Source organism: Sphaerodactylus townsendi, linkage group LG10 (genome assembly GCF_021028975.2).
Source record: "Sphaerodactylus townsendi isolate TG3544 linkage group LG10, MPM_Stown_v2.3, whole genome shotgun sequence".
Lineage (NCBI taxonomy): Eukaryota > Metazoa > Chordata > Lepidosauria > Squamata > Sphaerodactylidae > Sphaerodactylus > Sphaerodactylus townsendi.
In genome coordinates, this window is record NC_059434.1 from 22,537,901 (window position 1) to 22,558,123 (window position 20,223).

At 42.6% G+C, this 20,223-nt stretch overlaps 1 protein-coding gene across 1 annotated transcript in view; it reads right to left on the reverse strand.

The window, feature by feature from the left end:
• Nucleotides 1-20,223, reverse strand: part of CORIN (corin, serine peptidase) — a 106,914-nt gene that overhangs the window by 72,967 nt on the left and 13,724 nt on the right. Inside the window, 2 exon segments of the mRNA XM_048509608.1 lie at nucleotides 1,795-1,973; nucleotides 19,386-19,596. Of these exon segments, the coding sequence (XP_048365565.1) occupies nucleotides 1,795-1,973; nucleotides 19,386-19,596 (390 nt within the window).

A 20,223-nucleotide genomic window follows, 5' to 3' on the forward strand; every position in this document is an offset into this window, starting at 1 on the left:
TGGTAAAATTAGGTGCCTCGACTTATATGCGGGTCGACTTATACACGAGGGGTCGACTTATACACGAGTATATACGGTACCCTTAAGCTTGAGGAACGTGCAGCAGGACACGAGCCTCTGTTAAGGGAAGGATCTAAGATAGTTTCTACACTATTTAACAATCAGGTAGATGGGCAGATACCCTGCAAGCCTTTGCATCTTCAGAAATTAAGTCATTTGGCATTTGTTCTCATTTCCCATTAATTATCTTTATTTTCTTTACAGCAGTTTTAAACACGGCTCCCAGCTTTGATTACTCTAAATAAAACAAAATACAAGGAAGATGGAGGGAGGACTACAAGAAAAATATAGCTGAAATTTTTCCTCCTTGCTAGGGAGGTTCATTTCTGACCCACAGGAATGCTACTTAAATATTGTTTTTACAGTGTGTGGACAAGGTAGAGAATAGGTTAAAGGGCTTAAGCAGGAGGGAAAAGTGATAAAACTCCCCTTGCGTGGTCACAACTCATCTAAGAAACCTGTGGAAATATTTATTCCAGACCATGGCAGCTTTCTCCACACTTTGTTTTCATAGCAGCAGACATCATTTTTAGACTTTTTGAAACAAGCTTCGTTTATTATGTTTAGACTAGAAAAATTAAAAGCAAGCAAGCACGAATTAAAACTAACATTTCTCTAATTAAAACCCTACACTAAAATGTAGGCAAAAAGCCCTGCGAAATAAAATTCTCCACCTCCCTTTAAAATGCTAGCAAAGACAAGCTCAGACAAACAGCCCTGTGGAGGGGTTTCAGAACTATGGATTTCCCACCAAAAGGGCACCAAGCATTTGGAAGCACACGTAGAACAAATGCCTTTAAAGCCTTCCATGCATGGTGTGGCCCATGCAAAAGAAAATATTCGCTCAGGCAGCCAGGGCCAAAGTTGTGTAGGGCTTGACTGGTAACCAAAACCATGACTGGAAACAAATATGCAAACAATGCAGACAGCTCAAGACTGTACAGTTACAAATCCGGACTTTTTGGATTAAACCAACTGTCTTTTTAAAACTATATTCTATGGCACAGTTTGTTATGGAAGACCGTCCAAAAGGTTACCAAGGCATGGATTACAGAGGTGAGGCCATGATCATTCATGAAGAGGGAGAACTGGTACAACAAGCAAAAGGCTCCTGGCCACAGCTGCTGTTTGATCTATACATACTATATTAGCACATACAGAGTAGAGTTAAGCCACAGCTGCCTCCTGGAATATTGTGGGCTGGTTTAGTTACTTGTCCAGAAATCTGGAAAAATTTCCTTTCTTGACGTTGACATTATTATGATACAGCAGAGGACCTTCCGCTTGATGGATATCAATCATATAAAGTCGAGGCAACCCCAGGGCAAGAGCCTGGAAGGAGGAACAATGGCTTGGCTATTCTTGTTTCTACCTTTCTTGGGGCAAGGAGCCTAGCTGAACTTCCACTAAAACAATGGTGACGGCTGTCCTCTTGAAATTTGATATGGATAAACTATTAGTCATAAACATATATTCCCCCTCCAAAAAAAATCAAAGAAAGGATGACATTAAAGCCACCTGACCAGCCCTGAAACACTATATAGTCGACCTCTACGCTGGATTTCCCCGATACTCTGGTGATACTGAGGGGCAATTTCAATAAAAGATTGGGTCGACTCATGACAACTGTACTTCCTGTGCCCACTACAATCTGATAACAAGAGGCCAGGAAGATGAAGCAATGACTATATCATATTTTAACGTCAGCTAAGAAAATTTTAGTAAAGGACTTACAGTGCTTTCCTCTCTCTTGTGGAGAGAAACAGACCCTGGTGTTATTGTCATTTGCTGTCTTGTTTTGGAACTGTGAACATGCAAGGAACTCCGGCCACGAAGAGTTCACCATCCCAAGAACTGGTTCACATCCTTTCTTCGCAGCCTCGCAAAATGATCGACAAGGCAGGATTCCATAACTGGAAAGAGGAAAAAGGAATCCCAAAGATTACTGTCCTGGCAAGCATGAAAAACTATTTCTTAAGTTTTTCCAATAAAAGGGGAAGGGGAATTTCTTTTTAACTGTGTAGCCCAACTGTTGGTTCAGTTTGCGGATGACTAAGACATCTAGAAGTGGCAGTTTTCCCTCGTTTTCTTTTTCCATAGTAAATTGGATGTTCGGGTGGATATTGTTAATATGGTCCAGAAACTTGTTTAGTGCTTCTTCTCCCTGGCTCCAAATTGGCCTCACTAATTGATTATGCTATCTTCATGGTTACTCATATGCTAAATGGGTGGATCCCACCCAGCCCATGCAAATCAAGCTTGCTAATTGCACCCTTTACACTTGTTAACAGGCAAATGGTTCTTTCTCCCACCCTGGACATTCCACAGATATATATATTCCACTTGCTTTACTACCATCAGATCCTCTGAAGATGCCAGTCACAGATGTAGGAGAAATGTCAGGAGAAAATGCTACTAGAACACAGACATAGATCCCAGAAACCATACAACACCCCAGTGATTCCGGCCATGAAAACCTCCAACAACACATGAAAGAAAATTGCCACCTGTTTGGCTTTCCCAGTTCCCTTGAGTTCCTCTTTCTAGCAAGTTGTGCCCAGCAGTAAAACATTATCAGGCACAAAAATATTCCAAGTTCTCTCACTTTCCAAAAATAAACTTCCAATGCAAAAAGGAAAAGGATTCTTGAGTGACTTGTTCGAAAGAGGTGTTATTGGCTCAGATAACAGGGTTTTAACTGACAGGGGTAGATGAAAGATAGCGGATTTGGACTTGAGTCAAAGTTTTAAAGTTGTTTAAAAGCCAAAGGGAATTTCCGTTCCAAATTTCAAGCAGATAGAAAGCAGCTTTGTTGTAGAGGCAATTAGCATTTTGTAAGGTGGAAAAGGCAGGAGTGAATTAGCATAAGTGAGCGTTTACCGGCTGTTTCAGATCTTCAGGCTGCAAATTGGAAGTGAGGGAGGGTCTGGTTTTTACAAATGCACATGGGCAAGGAGACTTACTCTCCTCCTCTATCCGATACATTATTTCACTCAATTTCTTTCAGCATTTTTCTTGCATCTCAGCTGACTTTTTGTACCAAAGTCTAATCAGAGAAAAGTTGTTTCAAGCATCAGAATAAGATGCTAGATGAAGTAGGCTTTAGTCTCCAGAATTCATGCATCCCGGTTTTATTCAAAAGTAGAATCCCCCACACACTTCCGAATATACTTGGGAAGAATTTCTTGCCTTTTCCCCATACTGGAAACGAGGAGCAGCTTTAAAGGGGCAATCTGCACAGGAGTATAATATTACCTTTTGCTTCTCAATCAGGATCGAAGAAGAAGAAGAAGAAGAAGAAGAAGAAGAAGAAGAAGAAGAAGAAGAAGAAGAAGAAGAAGAAGAAGAAGAAGAAGAAGAAGAAGAAGAAGAAGAAGAACATCCCCCCTTTCTCTTTAGCAAGGAGACTCAAAGGGGCTTACAAACACCTTTCCCTTCACCCTTCACGACAAACACCCTGTGAGGTAGATGGGGCTGAGAGCTCTAAAGAACTGTGACTAGCCCAAGTTCACCCAGCTGGCATGTGTTGGAGTGCACAAACTAATCTAGTTCACCAGATAAGCTTCCACAGCTCAAGTGGCAGAGCGAGGAATCAAACCCAGCACAACGCAGCAGCAAATCAGGAGAGCCCCTGAGTGGATCGCACATTTGGTCCGCCGTCAGTGGGGACTCCTGCATGCCTGTTGTGTTTCTGGGGAGAAAGGGACACAGGCTGCGGTGGGGACCATGAAACCGTGTTCAAAAGGTCCCGAATCTATCCAAACTGGTTCATATCTAGTTTTGTTTTTCAAGTGAGGAATCGACTATATTTTCTTCCATTTTGCCATATACCTGCTGTTCCATTGGCACACAGATTTAACACCAGTCCTTAACCAATATGAGATACTCCAAGTCTTTGTTTTGTTCACATCTGTCCCCAACCACAGTCTTTTAACATGACACTGAAACATTTTGCTTATCATATCACGAAGCAGTAATGAAAGACTTTGCTTTAGACATTTCTAACTTAAAAATGGTTGCTGTGAAGATAAATGTCTAAGGCAGGGGTAGGGAACCTGCGGCTCTCCAGATGTTCAGGAACTACAATTCCCATCTTTATAGCTTCCTGTCAGTACGGCCACCACTGTCAGCTGGTAGGGGCTGATGTGGCCAATTGGCCAAGTTCTGGTAGACATCTGATAGCCGCAGGTATCCTACCCTGGTCTCCTGAATAGGTAAGGTGTTATGGTAGAAGAAGTTCAGTTAAAATCTTGCTCTCTCCATTAAGGGATGATTTCATCACTGCTGTGTATAAAGGACATTTAGCACTGTGGAAGAAGTCATCCAATCAATTGCAAGAAATCTCTCTAAAGATAATGATATTGCAACATGTCATGATGTGTACAGGAATGCAAACATCTTTTCCACAAAAATTGCACTTGATTTTCCAAAGATATGTCACAATATTTTGTGTGTTTTTTAACTTGGTGTTGCAGTAGTGCTGTTTCCATACCAGTACAACAGTCCCCTGTAGCAAAATAAAGGCTCCAAAACACTGTACCTTCACTCAGTCATTTGCAGGGCAGAGATTACTTTTCAACTCCATGGATCATGCTCAGTTACAAATCCTATGTGCACATACTCAAAAGTAAATCCTGTAGAACTCCATGGGATTTACATTTGAACAGGCTTGCTTAGGATTGTTTACAAAACTTCTATAATGTTATAGAAAGTGTCACCTATCTTGTGGCTTTCAACGCACACAATTATTGGAAATCATATTGTGAGTTACCCCAAACTCAGTCCACTGAACTCAATATGCCTAGACTGGAGTACTTCCATTTGGAATCACACAGTTGGAGACCCATTAACTGTAGTGAATGCTAAAAAGCATAAACAATCTATGGGTGTTCTTTATGGTTTAAACTTATTCTTGCAGCTGGGAAACTACCCAACTGAGATTTGTTAATTTGATCTTTTTACAGGCTTTGAAGAAGAAATCTGGGAGGGCAGTCCTTTTGTAGTTTTGTATAATTTTGTTTCTCCCGCTCACACACAGTTTTTATTAACTGAGTTTATGTTTCAACACTCGCATTTACATATTAATTTAGTTTATCTTCTAAATGAAATGTTGTGCATATGGGGGAAATGCCAATAAATTAGTTCAACCATAACAATTATAAATGGAACTCTCAGAATGCAGTATGCTGGTGATGTTTACACAAACAACTTAATAACCATTTAGAAACAACAAGGCTTCTTAAGAAGAACTGCTTGATCCTGTGATAGGAAGGCACAAGTTATGGACTCGAGGCAGCCAAAGAAGTGTTAGATGTGTCAAAAATTTATGTAAAACTTACCACAGCAACAAACCTAACTATCTTAAGCAATTACAACCTCCTAAGCTTATTGACCTCAATGGGTTTAGAAGGATATAAGTCTGTTTAGGATTGTATTCTCAGTAAAATAAATTAACCATAAACTAGGATCAAGAACAAACTGGGATCAAGAACAATCTCTTACAAATCAGACTGTTTAATGTCACAGCAAGTAAGTTGCTAGGCTAATTTCGGAAACATCCCAAACTCTAGATCACCTCAAATGCTTCAGAAGAAAAGATCCTTTCAAAAATCACTGAGGGTCAAACTACAAAATATGACTGTTATATGATTGTCCCATATGACTACAGCAAATTCCTCGCGGGAAGTAAACTTAGAAGCAACACAGGAAGCTGATTTTAGCATTCCAGTATATGAGGAACAGGGCTTTTGCCTCGTCCTTGCACCCTTTTCCTGAGCTAAAGTAGAAGTTGGGGGCATTGTCTGTTCTTTTGAAGAGACAACATATGCAGTGGTGGGATTTTAATAATTTAACAACTAATTCACCTCCCCCCACCACCCCCCCTCACTGCCCACTTACCTGCTGTGGGGGAACTTCTTGTGGGGGTGGAGGGGGGAACTGGGCCTTACTGTTAGTTGCTCTACAGAAAGCCCCTCGCCTCTGGGAGGGGTGGCTCTTGGGCTTTTAGCTACCTCCAGAGCAGCCAGGCTAGCTCGCTGGCTCCAGGGCTCTGAAAGCTGCTTTTAACAACTGGTTCTCCAAACTCAACAAAAAAATTAGGTACCAGTTCTACCGAACTGGTGAGAACCGGCTGAATCCCACCACTGAACACATGCACTGAATGCTTGCTTGTGCAGTACATTGACAGGGTTCCCCCACCACCACCACCAGGAAAACTATTTAAAGTTGGGAAAATGACACAAGAGGAAAGCAGGAGTCCCTCCCCCACACCAAGATCCTGACCAGAATCAGACCCCTGTAGAGGTCCCAAATTGATTTCCCATGGGGGACTTGCAGCTGGTGTCCAGCTGCTTCTCCCTATCCTATGGCAATCATGTGGCTGGCATCATGTGTCCCTGACTCATACTTCTTGTTGGTTTACCATTATGCACCATTTATGCATACAACACACACGGCACATTCCAGCATGAGACTGACCATAGCTGTTCCTGCCTTTTACTGCCAGAGTCCAAGGCTTACAAGCTAGCAACAGTTGCAGTTGCTTGGAAACCCCCACAATGGCCACTGCAGAAGGCATTCATGTCTTAAAGGTACAGGCACTGCTTCTATCATTTGAGGTGGTTCAAACTTTTCTGAAAAGCTGGGACTTTTTAAAGGTTTATAAAAAGATTTGTCTTGCCTATTCATGACCCCAGTCTCTAGATTTAAGTATTCACAGATTTGTCTAATGCTGAGAATTAAATATATAGATTATGATTACACTGTGAAGGGCCCAAAAATGTGGCAATAGCAACATTTACGTTTCATATGTTGAAGTCTAAATACAATCTGGTTTTAAACCTGCACAAGAAATGTTATGCTTTATTTAATGACATTTCTAAAATTCAGATTTTGATTCCTATTGAATATTATATTAATTGAACATTGTTGAAGGCCCAATTAACAAATTGCCATCAGCAATCACTGTCTGCTTATCAGCAAAATTTCTTCAAGAAGGCTTACTGAATGTTCAGCATTAGACTCATCAGGCATCAACTTAGCAGAAAAGCCAGATGTAGAAAGACAAGCGAGGCTGACTTTTATCTTATATTTGAGGCCTTCCTCTAGCCTAACGAACATTGCTCCAATGGACATTGCTCCAATGGAAGTGGCTCTTCCACAAAACTGAAAAATAGTTCACAGCCGATACACAACAAGTTTCTGCAAAACTGACCGGATGCATCTGAAGTATAGTTTCATCTCATTATGTGGTTGGATGTCAAAATGGGAGAAAAGGTTAAACTTTCAGATCTTCAGGATGATTTTCTCAATGAACAAGGAGAGTATCTTCAAATTACCAAAACTTCACAAAGCTAATAAAAACATGCCTTCCTATACTTGTTTCATCCAGTACATCAGAAACATTGCAATCTGAATTGGTCCCCAGTGCACCTAGGAAATGAGATGTCAGCATGGAACTCAAATTAATGTTTGATCAAAAGGCCTCATAATAGCCACATGTCCACCATGTGGACCTTGTAACCAGCTCTCAGCTTCTTATGCTTTATCACCTTAGGAACGAGAGTCAGATTTTTATAGGGCCCACAATATTCACTATCTCATTAGTTGTTGCTTTGAAAGACAAGGCATTGCTAGGCTTTCCTGTGTCATAGTATGTAGGTAATGACTAACAGAAGTATGCATTATTGCTGAAAGGTGAGAGTTAGGGTGAGGTCACCCAAGCAAGAAGGACCTTGATTTCCTCACCAAAGTATTAGGTAGATAACAGCAATGATTCAATGTGAGGAATTCGGCAATTCCTGGCTTTAATTAAACCTAATCCATGTTATATGCCTTCAGCGTAGGCCTGAGGTTGATCTCTCTTTGAGATTTATCATAAGGATGATGAGAAATTCATTAATTTCTGCTTTTTCTGAAGAAACAATATTACAACAAATGAAACACCTAAGAAGCATGAAAATCCGTACAGTACCTATTCATATATAACTTGGCAAATAGCACTATCAATTTGAAAGTTTCATTAAATGTCCTAGAAAGTACTTGGTTGCTATAAAGTAAACTAGAATCAGCAGATTTCTTCTGCTTTATCTGAAGGAAATACCGACAAAAATATTTTTGCTGTTTAATATTAAATGATCTAAGAAATACTATCTAACATCTTTTTAGTTAGGTTGATTATTTATTTATTTATTTATTTATTTTCAGATTTCTAGACCACCCCATCCCCTAGGGGCTCTGGGCATGTAAAATAAAATATAAATGGACCCATCAGGTACAGTTAAAAAGAAACAACTAAAACTTTTAAAAGAAAGCAATGCGTAAAATAGAAACTGACTATAATAGATAAAATTAATGTATAAGATGGCATCCTTAATCCCAATTTCAAACTCCTCCACCTGGAGGGAAGAGCAGCAAATCCCAAGATGCACAGTACGATGCGGGCGAGATGTAATGGCCATTGGGAGGGTAAGGGGGGCACTTCATCAACGGGCTGGTACCTCCAAAGGCCCGTGGAACAGCTCTGGGCTTTACAGGCCTGCCAAGTGGAACTCTGTCAGGTCCTGCAAGAGGGGCCTTAGGGACAGCTGGTGGTAGAGTCGTTCCATCTCAGGCTGGGGAGCCAGGGCTGTGCTGCCCCTGGCCCGTGGAGGCTCAGCCGGGCATCATCGAGGGCCAGGGACCACCGAAGTAAAGTTGGCCTCTGCTGCGCTGTATGTGAACTTAAGAGGCCGTCAGGATTGGGACATGTAAATTTGTGCGGTGATCATTTTATTTCGCGCTGAACGAAGAGGCCGTATTGGGACATGTGGGGTGATGCGATTAAAGCCTTTCTCACCCTTCATTCTTCTGCTTTGTATTCTAATATATCCTGCACTAACTTTCACTCTTCCATCTTTACCAGCCTGAGTGACCTGAAGACCACTTCCTCAAAAATGCTTTGTAAAATTTAAAAAAATTGCAAAATGACAGCCACTTATTTTTCCTCGCTCCTTCATATTTCTGGAATGTTCCCTCCCTATGTATCACTACCATTGTATCTTCACTAAATCACTTCCATCCACTGGCGTAATGCCCATTGGGCAAGGTGGGCAGCTTTGCCCAGGCACCACCTTGTGGGGGCATCAAAATGCTGGGTTACTGCTTTTGGGTACTCTTTTAGTGGTTTTCCCGTTTTTTTGGCCCTGCAGGGGCTGCAGTTTTAGGCTAGCGGCACCAAGAATGGGGCCCAGCGTATCAATCAGGAGACTGTCCCATGCTGCCTCCTCAAGTTTGAGGTGAGGTTTGGTCTGTGGGATTCCAAAGTTAAGCCAGACTCCCAAAAGGGTGTCTCTATCCCCCCATTGTTTCCAATGGGAGCTAATAGGAGATGGGGGGTTGGCTAGCTCTTTGAGGGCTCCATAACCCTTTGGCCCCTGGAACCAAACTGCACCAAACTTGGGGGGAATCATTAGGTGCAGTCTCCTGATGAGATCCCTGACAGTTTTGAACGACTGTGCCTGTAAAAAATGTGCCCCTGTAGCCTGTCAACCCCATTGACACAGCAATGCAGAAAACTCCAATGCAGAACAAAAGATTCTTAAGTAAATTTCGGGATGTTCTTGTAGGGGAGGATATTCTTTGCAGGAGGAGGTATTGCAGGGAGGGTATTCTTATCAGCACCAACATTTCAGGGTATTATCATCTGGAGACTATCATGATGATGGCACCTGCCAAAGGGTTTAAGTGCTACGGTGAGTTCAGGGTCCAAAGTTATGGACCTCTCAAAAGGGTAGCCCCCCATCTCCTTAGCAAAGAACTAAATGTGGTGGTTTCCTTTTTGAGGGTCCATATAACTTTGGGATTCCTTAAATTAAACTGTAATGCGTGAACTTGGGGGGGTCCTATCAGGACAGTTTCCAGATGATACCCTCTGCACCTTTGGTGCCATTAAGATTCAAAAAATGCGCCCCCCCTGCAGGAACATCCCAGAAATTTGCCCAAGAATCTTTGTTCTGCATTGAGTTTTCTGTATTGCTGTCCATGGGGGGCTGCAGGCTGGGAGGGACATTCTGAAGGCACGAAGTCTCAAAACTTTCCGAGGTGTCTCATCTGTGAGACTGCCCGATGATAGGCCCCCCAGGTTTGGTGTAGTTTGGTCTCAGGGGGGGGCCAAAGTTGTGGACCCTCAAAACCTGTAGCCCCCATCTCCCATTAGGGATGTGGGCACCCCTTTGGGGAGTCCATAACTTTGGACTCCCTGAACCAAACCTCACCAAAGTTGGGGAGTAGCATAAGGACAGTATCCTGATGACATGCTGAAATTTTGGTGCTGATATGTCTAAAAACGTCACCCCCTGTAGGCACCCAATGTCCTAGTGCAAAAAAAAAATTTTGGTTGTGGTGTGGAGTGGTCAGCATTCATGGGGGGGGGCATCCAACCTTGCCTTGCCCAGGGCTGGCAGCTTTGCCCAGGGCTGTTCTCGTTACACTCTGCTTTCAACTCCCGCTTTAATTCCTAATCTGAAACAAAGCTGAGTAAATATTATTGCTGATGGCAATTGTACCACTAGTGACTGATGTTGAACCACTCCTGGTTGCGATAACATTACTTCTAAGAGCACCATGCAACAGAATATCAGAAGTTTAATTTAATCCCTCAAGAGACGAAGCTGATGTCATAAATAATAAGAGTGTGATGCTTATAATTTGGGAAGTAACAGAAATGACAAGAGACTGAATCTTTGAATTAGATTTTATAAGTAATCTGAATCTTATAATAAACATGTTAATCTTTGACAAACATAACTAGAATAAGCCATGTATTTGCTTTCACAGACTCCCATGTTAATCTCTCTCATACTTCTAACATTCTTTTTCACCCATCAACAACCATAGCATCAGTCTTCTGTTTGCTTCCCTCTCTTATCTGCCTTGCAAATGTGATTATTCCTAGCACACTCAAAGAGCTTTTAATAACTTCATCCTCGATCTGGTTTTCTCCTTCCACTTCAAGCCACTTTCTTGATTATCTTTTAATTTGTCACTCTGATGTTTTGCAGTCCTGATTGTTTCTATTTTTGCAATAATTGTAGTGTGTGCTTTAAAGCTGTTAGGCTAACCCAGCAAAAACTGTTGGACTGTTAGGTTAACACAGCAAAAAAAAATTTAAAACCCTGAGAATCTAGAAAATATATTTTTAGATTATGTTTAAACCCTTGACTCTGAATTTCCAATATCAAATCACAGATCTATTTTTGAAAAAAAAATCTAATAGAGGTTTGTTTATGTGGCATTAGAGGGAGGATTCTTGCAAAGTCATCTTGTGAATTTAGAACTACTAACTTAGCCTCTATTCCTCCTATAAATAATATAGCAGACACATTATTTTTGCATATTGTTGTTACTTTCTATATTCAAAGAAAGTTAAAATCATTGCCTGCTAGATAGAGTTTACACATTTCCAAGTAAAGAACTAGCAAGCATGTAAAATAGCAAATGTTTTAAATTCTCTAGAGGTTTCATCATCTAATTTGATTATAACATAAGGTGTACTTCTGGAAGAACACTTCTAGATGATCAGTGACAGAATAATCCAAATGTGTTTAAACAACTGAAATGAAATTGAAACAAAGTGCTGATAAATGGTGAGGCATTGCTTTGGCCAGCTGTTGCTTTTTCTAGTCTAGATGAGTGCTCTAGACTGGATTCTTAGAGCAGCAAAATGTTCAGCTTCTAGTGCATTATAACCACTTTTCAAACATTTCAAAAAGGCTTGGACAGGGAGAAAGAGAGCAACAATCCACAAAATAGCCGTGATATTCATTCAACTATATTTCAGATTGCAATTACAAAAGCAATGGCTGTCCTATCTGGAGAAGAGTTTCATTTTCCCAGGTTGCACAACTAGTGATTGAAAACAGGTATCTCCAAGTTTCAAAGGCAGACATCTGGATTGCACATAACAAACATATTAAAATATAAAATGTGGATTAGGCCCATGAAACACAATCAAGACTATTTTTTCTGCAGCAGCTATATGATTATATTGAACTGATTTTTACTGTTTTTAAAGTTTGTTTTAAGACTGTTGTTCACCGCCCTGAGCCCCTAGGGGGAGGGGGGTTAAAAAGTCCAATAAAATACATACATACATACATACATACATACATACATACATACATACATACATACATACATACATACATACATACATACATACATACATACATACATACATACATACATACATACATACATACATACATACATACATACATACATACATACATCTTTGCTGGCAGATATTCAGTGTAATCAGATTTTCTGTAGTTGGGTAGCATTTCGGATAGACAATGGCATGTAAGACTGGTAAAGAAGTAGAAGAAGAGTTTGGATTTGTATCCCCCCTTTCTCTCCTGTAGGAGACTCAAAGGGGCTTACAATCTCCTTGCCCTTCCCCGCTCACAACAAACAGCTTGTGAGGTAGGTGGTGCTGAGACAGCTCTGTACAGCTGTGACTAGCCGGCGTGTGTGGGAGTGTGTGGGAGTGCACAAGCTAATCTGAATTCCCCAGATAAGCCTCCACAGCTCAAGCAGCAGAGCAGGGAATCAAACCCGGTTCCTCCAGATTAGAATGCACCTGCTCTTAACCACTACGCAACTGCTGCTCCTGCTGTATGCAGGCTGTATATGAAGACTCTGTGGAGCTGTGATTGCCATCTCTATGCAATCACTATGATTGCACAATGTAACTTCGCATAAAGTAATCGTGATTTAATCAAATGTAAACTTTACGCATGAATCAAAATGAATCATCCTGCAAATTAACAGATTTTCTTCATCTTCTACTGAAATATATTCCTGTAATTAAGCAACTAAAATTCCCAACATGGTTACATAACAGAATTAATACATCTGTGTCAGCTTCATTCAATGTAACTTAATTGACTAACCCATCAAAGAACATATCATGCAACATGAGCATTTATTGAAGTTTACTGATGTGTATGAGTTGCCATCATTTAAGAACAATCTTAAATATTCTTTGAATAAAATGGGACTTATTTCTCAGTAAGTCTGCTTAGGATTGCTCCCTTTGTGGCACAGAATCTTCTTAACATTGGCTTAGGTTCAGAACTCAGAGTTTCATTTTTTATTTTTAAAGAATCTCATATAATAAGCACTGGAAATATGTTTGTGTGAATACGGCCTATTTTTAAGGAATCTCATATAATAAGCACTGGAAATATGTTTGTGTGAAATGCTAAAGAATTAGATTTGCCAGTGTGAAGCCGCGTATATATTGTAGATCTTCCTTTGTAACAATGTTCTAAGAATTTGTATAGTTCATGAATCTGCTGAAAACAAGGATCTCTTGACAATTGATTAGCTAAGCTTAAATTGTTGTAAACATACTAGCATATGTGGTTTAATTCCAGGTAAGAATGCCCCCCTTTGAAGATACCCACGAGGAGGCCCTACATGGGTCAGGGATTCCAGTGATATTGGGGCGAGGGAGGTATGACGGTAGGCCTAGGCCGAATACTAGACGCAGAGTGAGATATGGTGAAGCTCGCTCTCTGTCTGACCTATGGCCTATCCCAAAGAATGCAGGTAGTGGGACAGGGATTAATTACTCTGCTCCTAGGCTGCTGTTGATTAACGCGAGGTCGATTAATAACAAATATGCTACTCTCCGAGAATATCTCGGAGATCAAGCTGCTGACCTCGTGTGTGTCACGGAGACCTGGGTGAGAGAGGGCGAAACAGTTGCCCTCAACAATCTCACTCCAAGGGGTACCGTGGCAGTCCAGCAGCCTCGGACACAGGGCCGGGGGGGTGGCGTGGCGATGCTCATCCAAGATACTATCACCTTCAGGACGTCCCCTGTCCCGGTGATTGATGGCATGGAGTGTCTAGGCCTTCATTGGGACTACCAAGAGAAGCTGGCTATCCTGCTAGTGTACCGGTCACCTAGCGCACCGGCGGATAGCCTGTCACGGCTTCTGGAGGTCGTCTCTGAGTGGGCGCTGGAGCACTCTCGCTTAATTGTGCTGGGTGACTTTAACGTCCATGTTGATTCGGCCTCCTCGTCAGTGGCCGCTGATCTAGTGTCATCCATGGCGACGCTAGGCCTCTCTCTTATAAATACTGGTGTCCCTACTCATCAAGGAGGCCACACTCTGGACCTAGTCTTCGCGGCAGGTGTGCATGTGGTCTTATCCTCTGTAGAAAGAGTGCCGTGGTCTGACCACTATGTCCTGAAGGCTCGGATTGATGCTCCTATGCCCGTCCTAGGTGACGGGCATATTTTAACCAGCTGCGGAAGACTAATGGAACCAGAACGGTTCCAAAATGCTCTACGGGAACTCCCACCCACTGGCGCTACTCTAGATGAGCTGGTAGAGAGCTGGGACACCAGGCTCTCTGAAGCCATCGACGGTATCGCTCCAAAGCGTCCTCTCCGTACCCGCATCAACCCGGCTCCTTGGTACACCGAGGAGCTGAGGAAGATGAAAAGGGAACTGAGACGGCTTGAGCGAGGGGGGCGGCGGGTACTTGACGAGGGGGCAAGACACTCATATCGAACGTTTATGAAGTCCTATGAGACTGCTGTGAAGGAGACGAAGCGGGCATATTTTGCTTCTGCTATTGAATCTGCTAGTTCGCGCCCAGCACAATTGTTTCATGTAATTCGGACGTTGACGACCTCTTCGATAGGTCCAAAAGAGACTGATTTGGCATTAGGCTGTGAGGCTTTTGCGAACTACTTCACACACAAAGTCCTGACCCTCTGCCAATCCCTCCCTGCCACTATTGATACGGTATGTGAACTAGAGGCCCCTGGGCCGTCTTTGGGTCCTTTCTTGGACCACTTCAGCTTACTTGACCTAACGAATGTTGACAGGATCCTGGATGCTGTACAATCTACCACTTGTCCTTTTGACCCGTGCCCTTCCTGGTTGAAAGCCGGCAGGGAGGAGCTTCGGAGCCACCTGTTGGATATAGTCAACTGCTCCCTTGAGCAAGGAGTTTTCCCTGGTCGGCTTAAAGAGGCAGTGGTCCGCCCGCTCCTAAAAAAGACGCAAGCACTTAGATCCTGGAGATCCAGCCAATTACCGCCCAGTTTCTAATTTACCATTCTTGGGCAAGGTAATTGAAGCGATGGCTGGCTCAGCTCCAGCGATTCCTGGATGACACAAACGTACTGGATCCCTTCCAGTCTGGCTTCCGCACTGGTCATAGGACCGAGACGGTGCTGGTCACTGTTGTGGACGACCTCCGACTACACTTGGACAGAGGCGGTTCGGCGCTGTTGGTGTTGTTAGATCTCACCGCAGCGTTCGATATGGTAGACCACGACCTTTTGGTCCACCGCCTCGCTGGTATCAGGGTCCGAGATTCAGCCTTAAATTGGCTGATCTCGTTCCTCCGAGATCGGGGACAGCAGGTGGCATCGGGGGGTGAGATCTCCAAGCGTCGCCCCATTATGTGTGGGGTGCCGCAAGGAGCGATACTCTCCCCAATGCTTTTTAATATCTACATGCACCCCCTGGCGAGTCTAGTTCGGAGTTTTGGGCTGCGGTGTCACCAATACGCTGATGACACCCAGCTCTTGTTCACAATGGAGGGCAGCCCGACCTCGGCCCCTGATGCTCTCCACCATTGTCTTGATGCTGTGGCTGGTTGGTTGAGTGCAAGTCAGCTGAAGTTGAATCCCACTAAGACGGAGGTCCTGTGGCTGGGCCGGGGGGAGTGTCCGGTGGCCTTTGGCCTGCCTACCCTTCTTGGCGAGACGTTAAAACTAACTTCGTCCGCCAAGAGCCTGGGGGTGACTCTGGATCCATCTCTATCATTGGTGGTCCAGGTCACCCAGACAGCCCAGGCAGCTTTTTACCATCTGCGGCAGGCACGTATCTCTCCCGTTCTGATCTGGCCACTGTGATCCATGCCATGGTCACCTCTAGATTAGACTACTGTAACTCGCTCTACGCGGGCTTACCTTTGGCCATGATCCGGAAACTGAAACTCGTACAGAATGCGGCAGCCAGACTCCTTTCCGGAGTAACAGCGAGGGACCGGATTACTCCGGTCCTATACCAACTGCACTGGCTGCCGATCGAGTACCGGGTCATGTTTAAAGTTTTGGTTTTGACCTTTAAAGCCATTGTGACCTTGGCCCTGCATATCTAAGGGACCGTCTCTCCCTATATCGCCCTTCTAGGCCCCTCCGTTCATCAGAGGCGGACCTACTGGTAATCCCTGGCCCCAAGGCGATCCGGCTGGCTCTACAAGGGCCAGGGCTTTTACGGCTCTGGCCCCTACCTGGTGGAACAGGCTTCCAGGTGAGATCAGGGCCCTGCGGGATTTACAAAGTTTCCGCAGGGCCTGTAAAACGGACCTGTTCCGCCAGGCATTTGGCCAGCCGGGATGATATCAACAGCGATAAAAAGCAAACATCTGGCCTCCCGTGGGTTCATAAAAGGGGGAATAGAATAGCTGGAGCCATCTCTAGTTTAATATTTTATGTATTTTATGTATTTTAATTAACTTATATATATGATGTTTTAAATTTTTATTTTGTTGGAAACCGCCCTGAGCCTTTGGGGAGGGCGGCATACAAATACAATAAATAAATAAATAAATAAATAAATAAATAAATAAATAAATAAATAAATAAATAAATAAATAAATAAATAAATAAAAAATATGCTCAGCCCAGGTTAACTATTACAGCGAGGGATGTGGCATTTGGATATTTTTGATCTAAATATATATCTGAAAATTACCTTACCTGTATTTTATGGCTAGATTCGGGCATCCAATTGGTATTCAAAATATTGTATTTTAGGATACAGAAAGCTCAATCAGTCCCCAAAATCCCAGAAAGTTTCAGGTAGAAACTGGAAATCATTTTAAGGTTACCAGGCTTGTTTTTCTTTAATTTCACTGGATGGTTAGACACAACATGTTTGCTGCATAATTGGGGCAAATGTCCATCGGAGCAAGGTTTCTTGTATGGTCCTTTTTCTTCAAGGCCCGCTTTCACTTTTCATTCTCTCCACAGCAAGCGAGACCACTTCTAGCATGACTTTTAATTTTGTTTTGCCACCAGAGCAGGCAGATTTGCCAGTGAACACAGCTTTGCCCTAGACATCTTCCTATCACCCACAGCCAGCCTTCCAACTGCCATCCACACCTTCCCTTCACCCCCCCCCCCTTCCATGTTTCCAGCTGCTTCAAGGCACAGATTAGAAGCTCACTTACATGGACTTAGTCAAAACACACTGACCTCTGTATTGCATTGATATATTGAGATATCGATATAATAATAACAGAGAGTGCTTTGGATAGAACAAGCCTCTCTGTGCTCCTGCAACAGCAGTGAGGAGTGTGGGGGTGGTGGAGAATATTGGCTCTAAAGCATGGTCCCCTTCTTTAGCAGTGTGTGGTCCAGGGAATTCATTTGCTCTTTCATTTTGGGGGGAAGGTTTTTTGGGAACAGTAATATTGATAAAAGTACAGTTTAAAAACTAAGCCAGCAATCTTGATTACCAAGACATCTCTTATTATTAATCACTTACTGACGATTACTGCTGCTATAGTTTTAAGGTTTTGTATTATTTTAACTGGGGCTATTCGATTTGTTTTATTGTGTTGTTGTTTGCTGTTGTACACCGCCCTGAGCCCTCTGGGGGAAGGGCGGTTTATCAAATCGAATTAATAATAATAATAATAATAATAATAATAATAATAATAATAATAATAATAATAATAATAATAATAATAATAATAATAATAATAATAATAATAATAATAATAATGAGATCTGTGCCTTTAAGCTCTGTGCCTTTAAGAATAAGTTGATGGGGCAGAGTTAAGATAACCAGGCCAGGAGAATTATTTGCAGAAAAACTGGGCGCCCAGTAGGGAGTGCCTCCTTGTGTGTAAACAGAGAAACACAAGAAGAGCCTATTGCAAACCCACTGCACAGAATAGCATCCCGAGGTAAGCGTTCCGTGCATAATGGGCCACTGTGAGACTGTCTTCTTGCCAGGGCTTAATATTAGCCTGTCTAGTTGGTTTGGTTTGAATTCTGTCCTTCAAAATTGTTTTTGTTGGACTTCCAACATTGTGTTCTTTGTTCACAGTGGTTTGCATTGGTTTTGTGGTTTGTATTTGATTCTCTAGTGTGATGGTGGTTTGGATTCTGTGGCTGGACATTTGTTAGACTTGAAACTACATTCCTTGCTGAATTGGTTTGGCTTGGGGAATTGTGTGGTCAACATTGGCTTGAATTCTCTGATTTGACATTTGTTCTGTTAGGCTTGCCATAGGGATTGTGGGCACGAGGGGCGGGGGGGTGAATCTGAATACACAACTGGTATTTGAAACAATATTTTTGGCTCCCTGGTATTCAGTTCCAAAAACACCTTTTTTTCAAGAAGAACATGCCAACTTGCAATGAATGATATATCATAGATTAATAATTCCAGACAGAATGTTCACATCCCTGTCAACTAAAATACAACATTTTTCAGTGACTATTTATGCACTTCATTGAGTATAATCAAGTGCAGAATAATAAAAAAACATACATGTGAGCCAGTCTAAGAAACATGTTTCACATCACATGTTTCACACTACAGCAGATTACAACATAATTCTGCATTAAATGCAAAGGGATTCCTGTCATTTGCCTTCTCTTGTTGAAATGTAAAGCATCATACAGCTATTAAAAGTTCAAGAACAACCTATGAGGTTATACAGGGGTCACCTGAGATAGCTAAGAATTCATTTACATTGAAGACGTATAGCATTAGCAGAGGAAGAAAAGAAATTGTTTCGTTGGTCTTTAGTTTTAAAAGATGTACATTTAACTCCCCCTTTGAATCCAATGTGGATTAGAAGCAATTAACTGTGGCTGGATCATGTCTATAATTCATAAGAAAATCTCTCACAGGCATGACACCATTCCAGTTATTCCTGCAGTAACAATGACATTAAATAGTTGCTCCTAAGGCCCCTTCCACACGCGCAAAATAATGCGTTTTCAAACCACTTTCACAACTGTTTGCAAGTGGATTTTGCCATTCCGCACAGCTTCAAAGAGCATTGAAAGCAGTTTGAAAGTGCATTATTCTGCATGTGCGGAATGAGCCTAAGCTTGCTCCTAGAAACTGATTTAGCTTGGCAGAAATCTGTTTTGAGATAGCTTTGGATAATAGAAGGTTTTCAGTGAAATGGTCACAAGACTTAGCTCCAGAGCTGCGTTGCCATGATTAGATATGCAATATTCTACAGCAATTGGTTCTGAGAACCAGCGAGCTACAGTTCCCAAATACCTGTCATCACCATCATTGATGCACTCAGGAAGAGCAAGGCTGCAGCCGAACAGCATGATGTGTTGGTAGCAGCTGAGGCGGTGGAGATAACCGAAGAACTTGAGAAATTTTTCCATTTCAATACTTTTGACAATAGAGAGGACTGGAGTTAAAGTAGTGTGGTTATAGGGCAGCATCTGGCACTGGTTGTAGGTGATATTTATGCAGGAACCTGTAAAATGAAAACACATTTAGAACATGAATCAGCAATACTATCATACTAGAAGCCTATAGCCAAAGAATAAACTTGACAGTTCAAACCACTATGCAACATTCAGTTTTTACTTCTTTTCTTCTTGCCTTGTCTCAATGGCTGCTGTTCTTTACCTCAAAGCTTTCACTTATACCTCCTTGGATTTCTGCCTAATGTACCATTTCTTCCGTTACTTTGCCTATGCGCTTCCTGTTCTTTGCATCCTTACCTCTGAGGATTTTTTTTTTCTGTTCACCATCTTATCCTACAAGTTGTATCAGGCCGTTTCCGCACGGCCAAAAGCAGCGACGCGATGACGTTGCAAATTGCGACGCATACGAAAAAAAGCGTTCACACAGACAGGCGGAGCTGCGGGCGTCCGCAGCCCCGCAGAAATGTGACGGTTCGCACTGCAGCGCTGCGGAAGCGGCGTCTCGCGACGTTGCGCCTGCGCACTTGCGAAGCCGTGCAGGCCCGACGTCATGCCCACGCAGCAGTGCGATGGACAACGTGACTGCCCTGATGTCCTGCCCGTCCCCCATCTGTCAGTGCCTCCCCTCCCAGCTACTGTCAGTCCCAGTGCATGGGTCTGGGAAAGGTGCTTGG